This window comes from Phasianus colchicus, chromosome Z (genome assembly GCF_987193195.1).
Source record: "Phasianus colchicus chromosome Z, bPhaCol1.hap1.1, whole genome shotgun sequence".
Lineage (NCBI taxonomy): Eukaryota > Metazoa > Chordata > Aves > Galliformes > Phasianidae > Phasianus > Phasianus colchicus.
This window is the reverse complement of record NC_143476.1, coordinates 57,655,061-57,672,216: the sequence shown is the minus strand read 5'-3', so window position 1 is coordinate 57,672,216 and position 17,156 is coordinate 57,655,061. Positions and strand designations below refer to the sequence as shown.

The 17,156-nt window shown below is 37.1% G+C and overlaps 1 protein-coding gene across 3 annotated transcripts in view; it reads left to right on the top strand.

Moving 5' to 3' along the window:
* The window catches only part of FOCAD (focadhesin), a 100,852-nt gene extending 85,480 nt beyond the window's left edge, over positions 1-15,372 (top strand). For all 3 annotated transcript variants that reach the window (XM_031610002.2, XM_031610001.2, XM_090132672.1), the window contains 10 exons: positions 804-884; positions 1,914-2,042; positions 5,539-5,654; positions 7,772-8,029; positions 8,580-8,669; positions 9,784-9,961; positions 11,288-11,385; positions 12,162-12,413; positions 13,383-13,458; positions 14,932-15,372. In XM_031610002.2, the coding sequence (XP_031465862.2) occupies positions 804-884; positions 1,914-2,042; positions 5,539-5,654; positions 7,772-8,029; positions 8,580-8,669; positions 9,784-9,961; positions 11,288-11,385; positions 12,162-12,413; positions 13,383-13,458; positions 14,932-15,005 (1,352 nt within the window). In that variant the 3' untranslated portion in view covers positions 15,006-15,372. The remainder of the gene's footprint in view (positions 1-803; positions 885-1,913; positions 2,043-5,538; positions 5,655-7,771; positions 8,030-8,579; positions 8,670-9,783; positions 9,962-11,287; positions 11,386-12,161; positions 12,414-13,382; positions 13,459-14,931) is intronic.
* The last annotated feature ends 1,784 nt before the right edge of the window (positions 15,373-17,156 follow it).

Below are 17,156 nucleotides of genomic sequence, written 5' to 3'. Positions count from 1 at the left end.
AGACCTAAACCTTGAAACATGATGGAATTAGTGTGCTGAAAGGGATGCTCTCCACAGCCCATCCTGCAATCCGTTTTTACTTGCAGTATCAAAGTAAGGTTTTCTGTTATGCCGGTCTAGCTTGTATGTTGCTTCTGTCTTTATTCTTTAAAAGCATCGAGGATAAATTGTAAATAAGTTTTACATTATTCAATCCATGCCTTGAGAGATGATTGAATCTACTTTGTTTTAGCACTTCATAACATTTCATAAAGAAAAAGCTAACACTTAAAAACTAACGAGAAGCTTATTCTTCGAGTCAGTTAGTAGTAGAGATTTCTACTTAGCTGAAGCTGAAAATTCTATTGGTGCCCTTTTAATGTGACAATTAACACAAGTTCATATTCTGTCAATATATCATTGCATGATTGGATTTTCTACTTCTATATAATCCGATGTCAAAGTGCCCGAGTTTAGATAGACATGGAATGTTTCTGTTTTGTTAAATTCCAAATGGAGCTTTAAAGCTTACTAAGGCCTGACTTGCAGCGGCTGTTACATTTAAGGAAATTCTTAGCCCTGGCATTTCAATTGGTTATTGAATTTGTTTTTCAGATCTGACATTTTTCACAAAGACTTATGTTTAACTTGCCTTTATAGTGGGGATGCCAATGGATCTATCAATAATCTTTTTGTCTAATTGCATTGAATCACCTGTAGACGTAGACATAGCTCTGTCTGGTGTCTGTATTTACATGGAAGCTGGAAGTTCTACTTTCTGCTAACACATTTTAGTATATAAGTGTTTTTTTTTGTCTTCACAGTTCCTCCAGATTTTAGCTACTTGCCTGAAAGCAGCTTTATCAGGGCAGCCATTGACTTTGCCATTGAAAGTGGAAAAAAAGGTAAGAAGTATAATGCCTAGGAAATATGTTACAGCTTTAAAATACGACCTTAATAACCTGCTTTTATTCAAGAGAGCTTTTCTAAGCACTGATTTGAGCTACACTAATGCTTCACTATGCTTCTCTAACATTTGCACTCTAAACTTCTATGTGCAACCTCCTTTAAAACAAAAAAAAATTAATTACACTTAACAGAATTATATAGTTCTGTCTGGATTTTTCTGTATTTTTAAAGCTTCTACCTTTCCCCTACCCTCTGCCTCTAAGATGCAGGAGTGAAAGTCTGATCACTTTAAATGTTAGCATGTATCCTCAGGTGTATTTCATCAGACAAGCTTTCTTCTGTCCCCTGCTATCAGGACTCTAGGTTAAGAATCTGTGTGACATTCTGGTATTTAAATGGATTAGTATCTATGTGTGAAAAATGCAAAGGAACCTATTGAAAGTGTGCTGTTATGTGTGGAGTGCTAATGAAAGAGATCTGTCCAATTAAGCAAGATATGCTTTTAATGAAGGCATAGATTGCTTTGCTTTCAGGAAACTGAGTTAATTCGCCATGTTTAAGTAACACAGTACATAGTAAAGGTTAGCATGTCTAGCAGTTTTTTGTGTCGTGAATCTTTGGATTGAGACGTCGGCACAGTATCAGAAAACTTGGCTGTTTGCCTACTAAAAAAAAAAAAAAGCAAAAATTCAATCTTACTAAATGGAGAATGTATATAATTAACTTATACATTGATTCAAGGGAAAGGAACCAGAAAGCTTCTCTGAAGCTGAAAAACCTTTGCCAGGTTATTAGTGTTAAACATAGATCCACTAATTACAAACAAGTGACAGCTAATTCTTAGATACAGGGGACAAAAAACAATGCAAAAGCAGCAGGTAATTTTATAATGTTCTTTAGTTCATCACTACAGACTGGTCTTCAGTGCAGCTTGAGTTGATATAGTACATGCACTTTTCTTCTGAAGCATTTAACCAAACATATAGAATCCAGATTGAAAATTGTGATTGAATATTCTGTTCCAGGCCCTGAATCTGTTCCAGCTCAGCTGGTGAAAGTAGCATTGGCACCCATTGCTGTAGTTGGAGGAAGTCATCAGTATCCACCTGTAAACTGGGCATCTGTTCTTTCTCCTTTGATGAGGTTAAACTTTGGTAAGTTTTATCATTATTTGTTGTCATTTGTATTTGCCATAAGGTTTCTTTACTAGCACAGTTTTTGTAAACTACAGAACCTATTAGGTGCTTCAGAAATTGAAGTGTTTACCGTGCTCTCAAGGGCAACTTTCTAATGTTTGCAGGCATATGTTTGCAATTGTTGTGTTGGGCATAGGTTGTTGTAATATAAGAAGAGGTTAGAGAACAGAACTAAGAGTTTTGGAGCAATTTGGAAGTTCTGTTAGGACACTAGTGGATTTGGTGAGACGAACCCATCAAAAACTGAAAGTTGTCTTAGTTCAGTACCCACTGAATGCAGTACGGTTGCCTATGTTAGAAGCTGCAGGCAGATTTATTGCAATTTTGAACTGTAGTAGCTATCGCTACTCTGAAATATAGTATCTACTAAATGGCACTGGCTAACAGGGGAAAGCATACCCCATCTTTCCATCACGACTCTGGATTCTTTGTTTCTAGGAATCATTTTTCTTCATATCGAAGAGCAGTTTTGATCCTGAATGTCCTGATTTTAATAAGAATAATTTTCTTCTTAATAGAAGATGTGTTGGTGCTGAGTTCTGAATTCTGGATAAGAATAATGGTGACAATACACTGATGGTTTCATTGTTGCTGAACAGTACTTTCAGTTCCTCAGATTGCTCTGTCAGCAAAGACCTGGGGCTTCATAAAGAGCTGTGAAGTGACACAGCCAGGACAGCTGGCCCAAACCAACCTATGCCACAATGTTGTATTATGCAGAACTATAAAACTGGAGAAGTTGGCCAGAGGAGGGCTGCTGTTTTTCAGGGATTGGCTAGGTGTCAGTTAGCAGGTGGTGAGCAATTGCACTGTGCATCACTTGTTCTGTATATTCTTTTGTCATTATTTTTATTTTCCCCTCCTTTTCTGTCCTATTGAACTGTCTTTATCTCAGCCCACAAGTTCTACATTTTTTCTAGTTCTCTTCCCCATCCCGCTGGGGGTAAAATGAGCAAATGGCTGTGTGACATTTAGCTACCTGCCAGATCAAATCACAACACTGACGTATGGGACTGGATAGCTTTTCTCAGGATATCTGCTGGTGTCATTTTTGGTTGACGTAAATGTCTCTGACTTTCACTCATTTCCTTAAAAAACACCTACTGTTCATAGTTCCATATTCCCTTGATTCTGTTGAGTTTTGTTTCTCTTGATTTATGTAGTTGTCATTACTGGCCTTGCAGATTGTTTTTTACAGCTAGGCTGAGCAAGAGCTGTTGCATTTAAATAGAGCCCAGAAAACAGAAAGTTTTGCTTATTTTTCTCTGATGCTTATTTTACCTATACAAATTGCCTGCAAAAGCACTACAAATCACTGAAAAGTCCAGTGTGGAACAAATACTTGCTAGATCTAGAAAAGATTTGGCAACAAATGAAATACTTTTACTGTTAATTGGGCTGGAACTTTTGTAATCTTGCAATGGATAGTAGAATCTTTTGTAAGAATAAGTGAAATAATTAGCAGTGCATGCTAATGCAAATTTGTGTGCAACCTTATGAATAGCTGAAACTTTTTAAATTCTTGGGAAATTTTTTTATTCCTGTTTTTTGCTTAGGACTCTGACTTTTGTAAATGAGGGGAATTCCAAAGGAAATTGTACATCAGTTTTGAGGCAGTGTTTTTATTAACTTCAGTCCACATGATAGTCTGTTTTCACATATAATTTCTCTTGATTCTTCCTCTGTGTTCTTGTGGAAGCTGCACGCTCTTTTACATTATATATCTGTACAGAAATAGATCTTCTTGTGTACTAATAAACATTATTCAGCTTGTTTTAAAAAGCATGATGCAGTACAGTTGACCTAGCAATCAATCTAGGAACATAAAACTAACCTAAATATGTTGGAATAGCTATGTCATGAATATTTGTCTAAAAAATAGACTATATATTCAATTATCCTGGATTCTTACATGACTATTATTAATGAACATTTTTACAAAACTTAAGTGCTTCAGAAATTCTACTGTGAAATTTAACTGTAAAGGTATTGCAGATAACAGACTGCTTTTCTATCATAGAAAATTTATTGCAGTAGTTGAGCAAAAACTATATAATGTGACATAGGTAGGATATGTTATTTAACAGTGCCCTGTCAATAATCATTAATAAATTATTATCTATGATTTAGTACTCCAAGCTAGTGAGCCAGTTTTGAATTAGCTTACAAAGTATCTTCTAACAGTTTTATCCTTTCAGAGCTCTGCAAGTAACGTGACGTCTAATGTAAGATCTTTTAAAGACCCTGCATCTTGAATTATTTGTTTTGCTCATGCACGACTAGTGAACTGTGTAAAAGATATGTGATATGGATAACCATTGCCTGGAGAAGAGAAGGCTGTGGGCTATCCTCATTGCAGCCTTCCAGTACCTGAAGGGAGCCTACAAATAGGAGGGGAGTCAACTCTTTACAAGGGTAGATAATGGCAGGAAATCATTTTAAGTTGAAGGAAGGAAGATTTGGGTTGGATGTCAGAGGGAAGTTCTTTACTGTGAGAGTGGAGAGGTGCTGGAACAGGCTGTCTAGAGAGGTTGTGGATGCCCCGTCCCTGGAGGTGTTCAAGGCCAGGTTGGATGGGGCCCTGGGCAGTCTGGTCTAGTATTAAATATGGGAAAGTTGGTGGCCTTGCCTGTGGCAGGAGGATTGGAGCTTGATCCTTCAGTCCATTCCAACCCAAGCCATTCTATGATTCTATGACCACTTCAAAGAACATTTGTGTATCGAAGTACCTATTTAAATTTTAAATGCTGACAAGAATATCTGACGAATAAATGCCAGTATGATACATAACATTTTTGATTTTGTAGTGCTTTAACAATCATGAGCTACATGGAAGCAATTGCATTGCTCAGAGTATCTCTTGAATATATTTACGACTAGTTACTCTACTAGCAAACAGGCTGTACTAGTCACTAAGAGGTCTCTAAGAAGAAACTAATAAGAGGGATTTCATAACTATTACAACCTCCGTGCACTGTAAAGTCTTCCACGTGTCAAACTGCTCCAGCCGAGCACCAAGGGTATTAACAGTGACTAACCTCTGTTCTGTGACATGTTACATAAACATACATAGTACAGTACATGGATGTCTATAAACAGGTATGTAATTACATTTAGCATGATGGAAAGGGACTAATTTATTTTGTAGATTAATCTTTTTTTCTTTTTTTTTTTTTTTTTTAGCAAGGGTCGTTTATATTTTCTTTTCATTCTCATGTTTTTCTTACTGAGAAAACTGAAGGGAACTTTCAGCAGGACATCTCAGAATTTGTCCAAGCGCGAATGGGGAGAGGAGCATTCTACACTGAATGTGCTGAAAACTCTAAGCAGCAGCTCTGTAAATGGAGTTTCATCTGCAAGGGCTCAAGTAGAACGATAACCTTCATTGTATAAGTTGAAAATAAATTTAAAGTTAAAATAATTTATTTCCTAACTTCTATTTTGTTTGTTTTAGGTGATGAGATAAAATATCTCTGCCTTGAACTGGCTACGACACAAGCCCAATCATCTCAGAATGCTGCAATGCTTTTGGGGATGTGGGTGGCACCTCCTCTTGTTTACAGTCTCAGTGTACGTATGTCAGAAAATCCGTGTGACTTCAGCACCTCTTTCCTAAGAGATCGCTTAGATAGTAATGAAGTTTAGAGTGTCAGACTGTGAAATGACTGCTGGGTTCAGAATTCTGCAGAAATTAGTACTATTTAGCATCTATTTGTCATGATATACTGGAGTATCTTGTCTGGGACCTTCAGGTTCAGGATGAACTTAAGATATGCAATACTGTTTTTGTTTTGACCATGTAAGATCTTTTGCGTCTCTTTCATTTCCTGCTGCATTTCTGATAATCTAGATAATCGTGTAAGAAGGCATGGCATATAGGGAACAAAATTCTTTTTTAGTACATCAGTTGAGAGACTTGAGAAAAGTCCTACGTATTTGTCCAAAATCTTGCCTGCTTCTTCTATCAGTGATTCTTGATTTAGTAAAAGATGTTAAAAACTTCTGTAGATAATTACAGACACACCTATAGTAGAATCAAATTGAGGCTTATCCTCTCCTACAATGCAGTTGTTTTTATGGAGGTTCAATACGGACTCCATTATATAGTTTCTAAAAACTTTCTGAATCTCATAGTGCACTTGACTGTGCAGTTCCATTAGTTTATTCTAAATGAAGAACAGGTTCAGGATGATTCTCAGTAAATCCAGTGTGGATTTCTATGATCTATTTCAGCTCCTCGAGGGGTATCTTTTGACTTGTGATTTTAAATTAATCTCCACAGATAGATAAATTCCAAAAAGTAAAGTATTTGGTTTCTGAGCTCTAGTTTCTCAGTGTAGTGTGGATTTCAGGTGACAAAATAGACTCAGCCACAGGATATATTAGTTTTGGGGTTTTTTTCAATGTAATTGCAGTTTTCGTCATTAACCAATAATATTAATGGTATTAGGTGTGTCATACTAGTGTTCTTGGCTGCCTACTCAAGATCTGTATGTCTTGCGTGGGAATGCAGTGCACAGCATACAGGGAAACCTAAATTTTTCTACCAGTACAAAAGGTCTTTAGTAAGACAGAGTTCATTGAAAAGAAGTTCCTCAGTTTTGAAGGAAAACAGAATTTTGCCATGTTTGAACTCCTTCTAATTCAAGCAATCCATAAAAAAAGGAAAGAAATGAGTCATACTTATGGAAGAGATTTGATTTAACTGACTTAGAATGTTTTTGAAGTGCTTTATTTGAGCTGCATTTTTTCGTTTTTTCCTTTCTAATTTTATACTTTATAATAATAGTTGAATGTCATCTGAACTTGGAATAAATGTTTCATCAGAAGAGGGGTGACCAGCAGGACAAAGGAGGTGATTGTCCCTCACTACTCTGGCCTCATGAGACCTTAGTTGCAGTACTACATGCCAGTCTGCAGCCTACAGAAAAGATTTTGGAAAGGTTCCAAAGGAGGGCCATGAATATGAATCCACGGGCTGGAGCACCTCTCCTGTGAAGACAGGCTGAAGTAGCTTGGCTTGTTCAGCCCGGAAGAGAGAAGGCTGCAGGGAGATCTCATTGTGACCTTCAAATACGTACAGGGAGTTAATAAACATGAGAGAAATCAGCTTTTTAAGGATGGATAGTGATAGGACATGGGGGAATGGTTTTGTACTAAAGGAGGGGAGATTTAGATTAGATGGCAGGGAAGTTTTTTTTTACTAAGAGAGTGGTGAGGTGCTGGAACAGGCTGCCCAGAGGGGTTGTGGGTGCTCATCCCCGGAGGTATCTAAAGCCAGGTTGGATGAGGCCCTGGGTAGTTTGATCTAGTGGTTGGCAAACCTGTCTGTGGCAATGGAGTGGGAACTTGGTGATTTGTGATTATAAAGTTAGAATATGAGACTAAGTGAAGATTAGATTCTGTTTTTAGCACAAGAAGAAATTATCAGAGTCTTTGAAATATACTAATTTATATTATGTGGAAAAAAAAACGCTTAGTATTTAAAAGCTTTGTTTTGGTTTGTTAGATGATGAGCGGTACCTCTTCATTTGTAGATGGCTTCTATGTAGTACAGGAAACACCAGTGAATTGAAAACCAATTCCAAATATCTAGACCAAATAGAAAAACCTAAATGCAGTGATGATAATTAATCTGGAAATCACAGCAAACTTTAAGACACTCTCACCTTCTATTCTCTTTTTAGACAAAAACACAGAAATACCTTTTCACGTCCCTGTCCCTGTGGATGAAACATGTTGCAGAAGACAAGCTACAGGCTTTTACAGAAGTGTTTCTGATACAACAGTTTGAAGTGAACCGCACAAAAAACCCAGAAATTTGCCAGTGTGTTTTACAGGGACTCATGCAGGCTATGAAAATTCCAAACCCTGCCCAGTACTGCTGGGGCTTTTTGTGCCAGGCTACTGAGAAAATATTTGAGCTTCTACCAAATGAAATTCAGGTAAGGAATAATGTATGAGACATCTAAACTTTGACTGGTTATTTTTACTGATGTAAAATCCCATCTTTTTGCACTGACTCATCAGATTTGAAACATGAACTAGGATGTAAAAATTTTTAGTGAGAGCAGTTAAGATTCCTGCATATTTTCTATTTGTTACTTTCAAATATTCTGTCGATTGAGTTGTGAGGGCATTTTAATACAGTTTTCCCTCTTAAATAACTTGGTAATGAGGAAACAGTACTGATATTGAAATAAATGGTACTGAAACTGTAGTAGAGAATAATCAGAGATGTTCTTTCTCAACAAAAGATTCAACATCTTGCAGTGTTGTAAAGAACTACCTAGATACAGAAAATATCTGCTAGGAAGGACAGTTCTAAAAAGTGTTTAATTAAAAAAAAAAAAGAAAAAGAGTATATATTTGTTCCTACATGAAGTGCATTTAAATTGTCATCATGATCATTAACAAAGTTCCTGGATATCATGTTTTAATGAAAAAGAAATCTGGTGGTAGGTGTCCAAACGTGCATTTTTTCTTCTGTTGCAGAGAAGTGAACTGGAGATGTATGTCAGTGTAGCAAAATGTATCTCAGAAATGGCTGATTCAGAGATTGATCGCATTGTCCAGATCTCTAAGGTAATGATAGTTTTCTCCTGATCTTTTATCACAAAATTACATGAAATAAGCATATGTTACCATTTTTCATCTTATCGGAGTGTTTTAGCTGCTGAAGAACATTGTTTGTTTAGTGTATCCTGCATATGAGACTTCTGGCACTACTCTACAAACATCAAAGAGAAGCAAAAGTGATCAGTCCACATCCAAAACTTGATTAAGGCAGCTAAGTACTGCTGATTTCACCCCAGGACTTTGAACTGGACTGTTATTTAGAATAGGAGTGGTGTTAGATTTTCTTAGTTCAGCAGTGCAAAAAAGACTGTAGCCTTCCTGTGTTAACATAACTACCAACTTGAAACAAATTGTAAATGCATCCTAGTGAGAGCTGTTGAATTTTTTTCTTTTTTCAAAAAGTGAAATGCTTCAACTGAACTGTCTTTAATTTTGACTTAATATGCTGTATTTGTATTCATGTTCAGAGTGTTTCCTGATAGACAAGATGGCTGAAGATAACAATGGAAACTTTCATGTGCTAGCTCACCACATCAGCTAGCAGCAGAACTTGTAGCAGCTGAAAAATACTATGTGCTGAGGAAATAACCTGTGTGAATGGGCTTCATGAGTTCAGAGAGGGTGTTTATGAACAAATATCCATGACATCATGCCATGCTATTCCATCTGCTGGCAGATTCACTGATCAGAGAGAGTGAATCGAGCATTTAAATAGGTCAGGGAAGCTGAACTGTCATTTTCTTGAGTCCTTATTTCCACACAGTAAAGAACAGTTTGTGAAAACCTCTTTTGTCACTAAAGGCAATCAGTCATGCAAGAAATTTTGGATCTCAAGAACTGTCACTATGGCTCATTTCAGTTTAAAGGGGAGTGTAAAACTTAAACTAGTATGGAAACAATCAAACTGTACTGAATTGCCCTTTGCTTAATTATTCAGGTGCATGTAAAATTAAAGTAATATGTACAATTTTGGGTTTCACAATTTGTTTGAAAGAAAAATAAGCGTGCTAGATAATCAGATAATTCCTTCCCTGTTTTTATAGAGAGAATCCCTTTCCTATTTTTCTGTTTCCACAAAATAAGATATATTTTGATTTATCTTTTCTTATTGTGCTTGCAGAACAATATGGAGAAGGCCATCTTCACCAAAGTGTATTTGATTTCTCAAGGCAGACTGCCTTTGAAGAACTTGAGTGTTGTAATTGATACTTTGACAGGCTATTACCAGAAGGAGTCTACAGTATGGATGTTCTTGCATAGTTTCTATCACTCCCGTATTGTGAGCCATGAAAACACTGGTAAGGCCAGCCTTAAATAAGGATTAACAACAGTATCAACAACTATTAATGAATCTGCACTAATATTATTTTTATAATTTTAAGATAGTCTGATGCAATTGTTTTCAAACTTCTCCACACTGGAAACTACTCAATCTTCAGAATCTTTCAGCTTTTGAAATACTTATAACAATTGCTGTTTTTATGATTTTCTCAATTTCTGAGATGCTGAAATGGATCAGCAATGAGTCACTTATCATAGGCAAGTGTGATTTGCTGACCGCAGCTGTGACTACATCTTGTGTCTCCCGGTTGTTCTAATATTTTGGGTAATGTTCGAAATATACATAGCACACCAGAGACCAGTGCCAGCGCAATCCTGCTGTCCTTCAGAGCTCATATCTAACTTAGCAGTGTGAGACAAAATAAGTAAGAATGTGTTTCTGTGAGCCTGGCTGAGCCAAGAGAACAGCTTGCTCTTTTGAGCTTGTTGTGCTGAATTAATGCAGGAAACAAAATTGTTTCCTCCCCGCCGTAACTGATAGTTGTCTAGTGGGTTGTATGTTGGTTGGCTCACCTCAGCTTCTGATAAGCACTGGGGCTGATGTAAGGGAAGTAACAGAATCAGGCAGTAGGATAAACAAAGAAACAAGTACAAAGGGAGCGAAGAATTAAGTCTCCCCATTTTCATGGCTGCAGGACCTCAGGCTGACTATTCACAGATGAACTTCAAAGTATTTTGTTTCATTCATGCCTGAGGTCCAAACTGTGATTGAAGAACTTCAGCCATTACTGAGTTTTGAATGAAGTGAGTTCCTTCACTGAATGAAAGAGGAGGCAAAGTGGAAACAGGCATATGTGGAGAACAGCGGGAGGGGGTAATGACACAGTCTCAAAGCTGAAAATAAGACAGAGGTGGTTATTAGTTTGTAGGGGGGAGAACTGAATTTGGACAGAAGACCAAATCAATGAAGTATGTTCTTTCATTAAGTTGAGGGCACATTTTAGTTCCATTGCCTATGTTAATGATCCCAAGGCAAAAACCTTGGGGAGGTTTTAGGTTTCAGGAGTAGTCATGTCTGCAGAGGAGGCTGCTGCTACATGAAGTTAATCTTGCTAAACATTTCTTTCTCTGCATGTATAACGTGTGTTGTCTACGTTACCAGCAAAGGCTTTGTACAGTGTAAGTGCCTGTATGCCTTCTGCCAGTGGCAATCATGAAACAAATGTTACAGTGGTATTGCTGATTGGTGTTCCTCCACAGTTGTTGCCATTGTGTTTCCTCACTCTTGATTTTTAAAGAAATACAGTGCGCTGTGAAGTTTAAATGAGCCAATATTCTTTTAGGAGTGATGAAAAGGATGGACTGGCTGCTGGACTTGATGGGCTACATCGGAAATTTAGCGTACAAGTCAACACCTGTACAAAATGTTCATCTTAAGGAGGTACATGCTGTGAAAATAATTTGCAGCTTTCAGGGAAAAAAGTTTTTTTGGTGTATTCTTTCTCAGCACTGAGTATTATTCGCTATGCTTTCATATTTTGGACTTTCATTTTCAATTTACATTCTGAGTGTGCATTTAAAACTCTGACTTTAAATAACCATAAAATCTAAATTGTGAGAAATGTTCTAGGCAGCTAAAGGAAATTGTTGCTCTTAACTTGCTGTATACAGAACAATTAAAGGAAAAACTGAATTCACAAGTAGAACTGTCTAAGGAGATTAGAATTCTGCAATCTCCTACTGTTTCTTTGGGAGGGCTTGGACAATTTTAGAGTGCTAACATTGTTATTTATCACATCTGTTCAGCTGTTAGTCTTCTGTCTTGGGACACCAAGGATGCAATATTTATTTGCATTGCTACAATTTTTGTCAGCTTCTTTAGCACACAAGCCTGACCCCCAACTATCAGGTTACTGTAAAAATGTTATTTGCCCATTTTAATGAGATGTGGGTCAGCATTAAACCAAAGGATGGCTTTAAAAGAGTGTATTATTGCTTCTCTTTCTGCAGACATTTTAGTTTGATTTTGAATTGAGGAAAAAAAAAACTTACACTGTTTCAATCCATTGAGAATATTAAGAACTTTTTAGTTGTTACATTTTGAATCTTAGGTGGATTTTCAGCTGATTACTTTGAATAAACCTCCTTTTGTTATTTCTTTTTTTTCTCCTGTATTACTCATTTAATAAAGTGTGCTTTTACCTTTTTCCTCTTCAGGTTATAGATTTTCTTCTGTGGCTGTTTGCTGGTTCTGTGGTGGCCTGGGCTGACCATAGTGCACCATTACTGCTTGGCCTCAGTGCTGACTGGTCACCATGGAAGCACCAAACAGTATTACCAGAATTGCTTGAGGATCGTGTTGGCAAGCACCCCGCTGACAAGCTTGCTATGCAGGAGACACTCACTCTTCTTCCCAGCAGCATTTCCCTTTTGCTAGCTAAAGAGCCTTGGAAAGAACAAACACAAAGGGTAAGATTGCACATAGTGGTAAGCTCTTTCCATGAGTCAGAAAGAATCAATTCCAAGTAGCCAGCTGAAGTCTAAAGTGCCCCTGACATCTGATCTTGTTTTTCTTTATTCACACTAGATATGACTTGTCTCAAAATATTTGACTGTAGTTTCTCAAGTAAAATTAGAGTTACAAAGATATAAGGAACATTTCAAGAACCAAACTCTTGAGGGAGAATTGGCTATTGATAGCAAGTTGGTTTTGTAAACACTAAAAGGCAGATCCACTAGAGCTGGACATCAACACTGTGGCAATGTAGAACAATCAGTGATCTTTGTAACATTTCAGTTTCATTTTATTTTCAAGTATGTCATTAAAATAAGTGTAAACAATTATGCTTAATTTGGCAAACCTATTGCAGATTGCTTATCATTGAGATATGTGGAAATATTATGAATCCATAGATTGATAGCTAGAACCACTAATGATTGGTTCCTGCATGCTTCTGTGCCTTGAATTCCCACTAGAGTCAGAGTTCAGAATATAGGTGACATATATAAGTGGGGTGTTAACATGCAAATGCATGATTAGGCTTTAGAGAAGAATTTGACACCATCTTCTGAAGATCATTCCAATGAAGTTGAAATATCATGTTCTCCTGCAGGCACCATACACTGCTAGAAAAACAGTGAGAACTGAGAGAGTTCAGAAAAGCCTTCTTTTCTACAAAGAACTATTGCTTACATAGTAGGATGGAACAAAAGTACCAAATCCAGCAGTTGGAATTACACTAACAGTGAGATGAAGTTTGGTTAGTTTGGGCAGAAGCTTGATTGGCCACTAACTCTGATGAGATAACTGTTCAAATTTAGCAGCAGTGTGATGTTGCTTATCAAACTGAAAAGAATTTGTGCTCTTTAGATACAGAGACTCTTTTAATTCAAGTCATCTTTTTTTTATTTTAAAAAATATATTTTTTATTTCCTTAGTTTATTGACTGGCTTATCAGTATGTTGGAAAGTCCTAAGGAAGCATTATCAGAATCTTCTACAAACCTGCTAACAGGTAGAGTATTTTTAATCGGTTCCTTATTTTTCTGCAACTATCAATAACAGAGAAAAATCCAGTTATCAAAAGGAGTAAGATGAAACCATGCAATTAGCGTATGTGGGAGAGCTATATTTTGTCTTTTAAGGGAACCTTCACAAATAAGATAGAGTACCTATCTGTGACACCTTTTTAAAGACTTCGCTATCTGATCTGCTGCCTCTTGTGATACCCTGCTGAAGATGTAAGGAACCCAGTGGTCCCAAGGGAGATATCCAGTCCTACAAGATATTCAGTGATAGATCTGTCAATTGTTTTTGAAATTATTTTTTAAAATTAACATACTATTTGTAAAGCCTCCAATTCTAGAACAGAAATCACAAAACAGAAATTATTCTGACGCAACTGAACTGTGGAGAAGGGAGAAGAGACAGACAGTGACAGCCAGAATAGTTGTCTAACTGGTGTAGTGAGTCACAGAATGGTGGAATGGGGTTATTGAGAAGAAAGATAAAAATAAATATGGGAGATGCACAATATTTTGATTTACATAATTTGACCCTAACTTGTTCTACATTGGTCACTTTGAGATGTAGAAGTGTGATACAATCTGTGCAAATGATTCTAAGGGGACACCATAAATACTCTCTGGTGAAGGAAATGTGCTTTTCCTTCTTTCCATTAACACGAGGCACTTCCTTTGAATCACTTGATTTGTTGGACCTAAACACAACTTGTAAGCTGCTTATAAGTTTTACTAGGATTTGCTTTTGAAGGTCTTCAACTTCTGATCATTCTCTGATAAATCTAAAGATTCCCTGACTGTCTGCTTATCTTCAGTGGACTCAAGTTTAGTATAGCAGAAACATGCTAATGGATGTTGGGAAATTTTCTGTAATCAGAAGATTCCGATGCACACAGTATATTCTCAATGTGCAATGATTGAGATGAGTTGACTCCTTCCTGGATGACTAGAACGTGAGCAGTTTGGTAACCAGATTCTGCTTAAAAGCACGATCTTTTTGAATCAAAGAAGCAGTGAACTGCACTGTGAATCAGAGAACTGAGCAGAGGATATAAGATCTTGTACTTCATGCTTCTGTCCTTCCCAGTATCTCCTATCCCCCACTACTCTTGGATGCCTGGTCATTGAATTGAGGCTTCCTGCAGACTTGGTTGATCATGTGCTGCTTCAAAGTGATGAGCTAATTAGAAAGTGGTGATGAGATGTGATTTCAGTGGAAGACATGCCATAAAGCAGGCAAAAGGTCTTGTACAGCATGACATTTCAGAGGGATGTAGAGACCAGTATATCTGGGAATAGCAGAAGTAGCATCAGAAGCTGTCAGGCTAGGAAATGAAAGTCATGAAAAGAGTCAATAAACGGGAAAGTGAATCTATACCTGCTAGTAAAATAACTAGGAAGAATACTTGCACATATTTTTCAGCCTAGACTTCACATATTAATGTGATTTTTCCTTGTCTTCACAGTTACGCTTCTGGCCTTGAGATCTCTTGCAGAGTTCAAGAAGAAAGCAGTGTGGACTAAAGCTTATGGCTGGTAGCTGCTTGCAACATCTTACTATGTGAAGAAAACTGTATTTGAAAGCATAAAGTTACTTTTCAGGCATCGAGAGGACTAATTTCAAAGATGTTTCCTGTCACAAGTGGTTTCTTTCTTTTTTGTTTTATTACTATTATTATTACTTTTAATCCTCTCTCCTCTCCCAAAGACTCATATGATGAAAAAAAAAAAAAACTTTTCACTAGTGGGGTTATTCTCCTACAGACTGTCTGGCATGGTTTGAGCTGTGCTGAATCTAAACGAGAAATATGCATCCAGCTGTTTCATTTAAGTTGTTTCAGCAACACCTGGGATTTTGGTGCCTTGTCGAGCAAGTGGAAAAAAATAAAATATTATAAGAACTGCTTGGATGTGGCTTATTTTCTGAAGTGTGTTTTAAAGACTTGAATGAGTACTAGTTTTCAACTGATAACGCTTTTTACTAATAACTTGATGTCCTTGTGCAGCAGTGGCACAGGAAAGGTATGTAGGATACAGCTCCTGAAATGGGTGTTACGCATGTCAGTTTTGCAACAGCTTTATCAAGACTGTTTAAATAAGTCAGTGTCTGCTAGGACATGGGGAGCCCCCAGCTCCAGGATTACTGCAGTTTTTGCCACTAAAAATTGTTCTTGTGTCCTTTGCACAACTTTGTATACAAGAAGAGCTTTACCTCTGCAGTCTGGGGAAGAGAGGTCTTAAAGGAGGAAAGTTGTCTTCAGCAATTGTCCTCCCTAAACGAAAGCTAACTGACAATAACTGCATGTGTACTGGACTCTAATGTCTTGCAAAACTCTACTGCAAGGAAGCATTATGGCCCTTTATCTTGGAGCCAAACCCTTTACAGGAATTCTCTTAATTTCAGGGCCGGTAACATTTCTGTGCAGAAGAAATTTTCCACTGAATTCACTGTAGGCATTTCCCACCTAACAATGTGAGCTGTAAGGAACAGCTATTGGCTTTTGATGCATTGTTTCAGCAATTGGATATGTGAAAAAATTACCACAGTGCTTGCTTGCATTTCTAAAGTAGTGGATGATAATGATAATTTCCTGCTCTGTAGGCCAGCAGTATGTGGAAAAGACAGTCTAAAGGTGAATGCACAGAAGGACTGAAACCATTATGCTCTTCAAAGTGATCTCTAACAAAGCCAAATATTTTAGTGCTGCCATCTCAAGTGTGCTATTTTAAAGTAACTTACAGCTCCACTCATCTTGAGTTTGTGTCTGCATTAACATTCTACTTCAGATGAAAAGTGTGATCATTTAAGGGGAATCTGTGGGTAACGCTCATGTGCTGCATAACTGTTTGCATAGCAGAACAGTACACAAACTGCTGACTTGGTATATATATATCTAGTGGAAATATTCCAACATAGTATATAACTGTGTGTTAGCTCACAGAATTAAACGAAAGCTAGTTAGAAATACAACCCTCTGAAAGGCTGAGAAGTTCACTGTTGGGTATTTGTAGTATATCCTTTTATGTGTTATCACATTTCTGTTGGGCTGCTTTTCCTGGTAACGTATGCATATCCTGTGATGAAGGGAGACTGTTCCTCCAGTTGTGTGGTGGTGCTGAAGAAATGAATATTATTTTTCTTACTAGGTGATCTCTTTCAAAATAGAACATTCCTCTGGAGACAGTGACTTTCAAGGACTGAGGTGGACAAGTTAAAGTTGAAGTTTAGATGTGTGATGAGGCAGCAAAGGGAGCTGGAACAGGCAGTAGGTTGAGTTCTTGTGATTCTTGCTGGAATCTATAGGCATTCTATAGGAATTATATAGGCAAGCAAAAAGAGCACTGAACAGTGGCTTATAAAACTTAAAAAGTTTCTTTAATTTTTATATACAAATCCATTTTCACATTTCATATATATACTTATGAATTCAGTCTCACCTTACATAAGCTGTATAAAGATAGATTTTTTTAAATCTGAGACAAATGTAGATTTGCTTCTGTTCCTGAAATGAATGTTTAATGTATCATATCACTTTCTAGTGATATTCTTTCACCCTTGTTTATAGAGATGGCTCTTTGTTGTCTTTATATAGTTATGTAAGAAAAGTGCTTATTTTGTTCAAGGGTTTTATTTCCTGGAGGTGGAAAGAAGCCAGGCAGTATTTGAGGCACTTCTTTTTTTTGCCTGCCC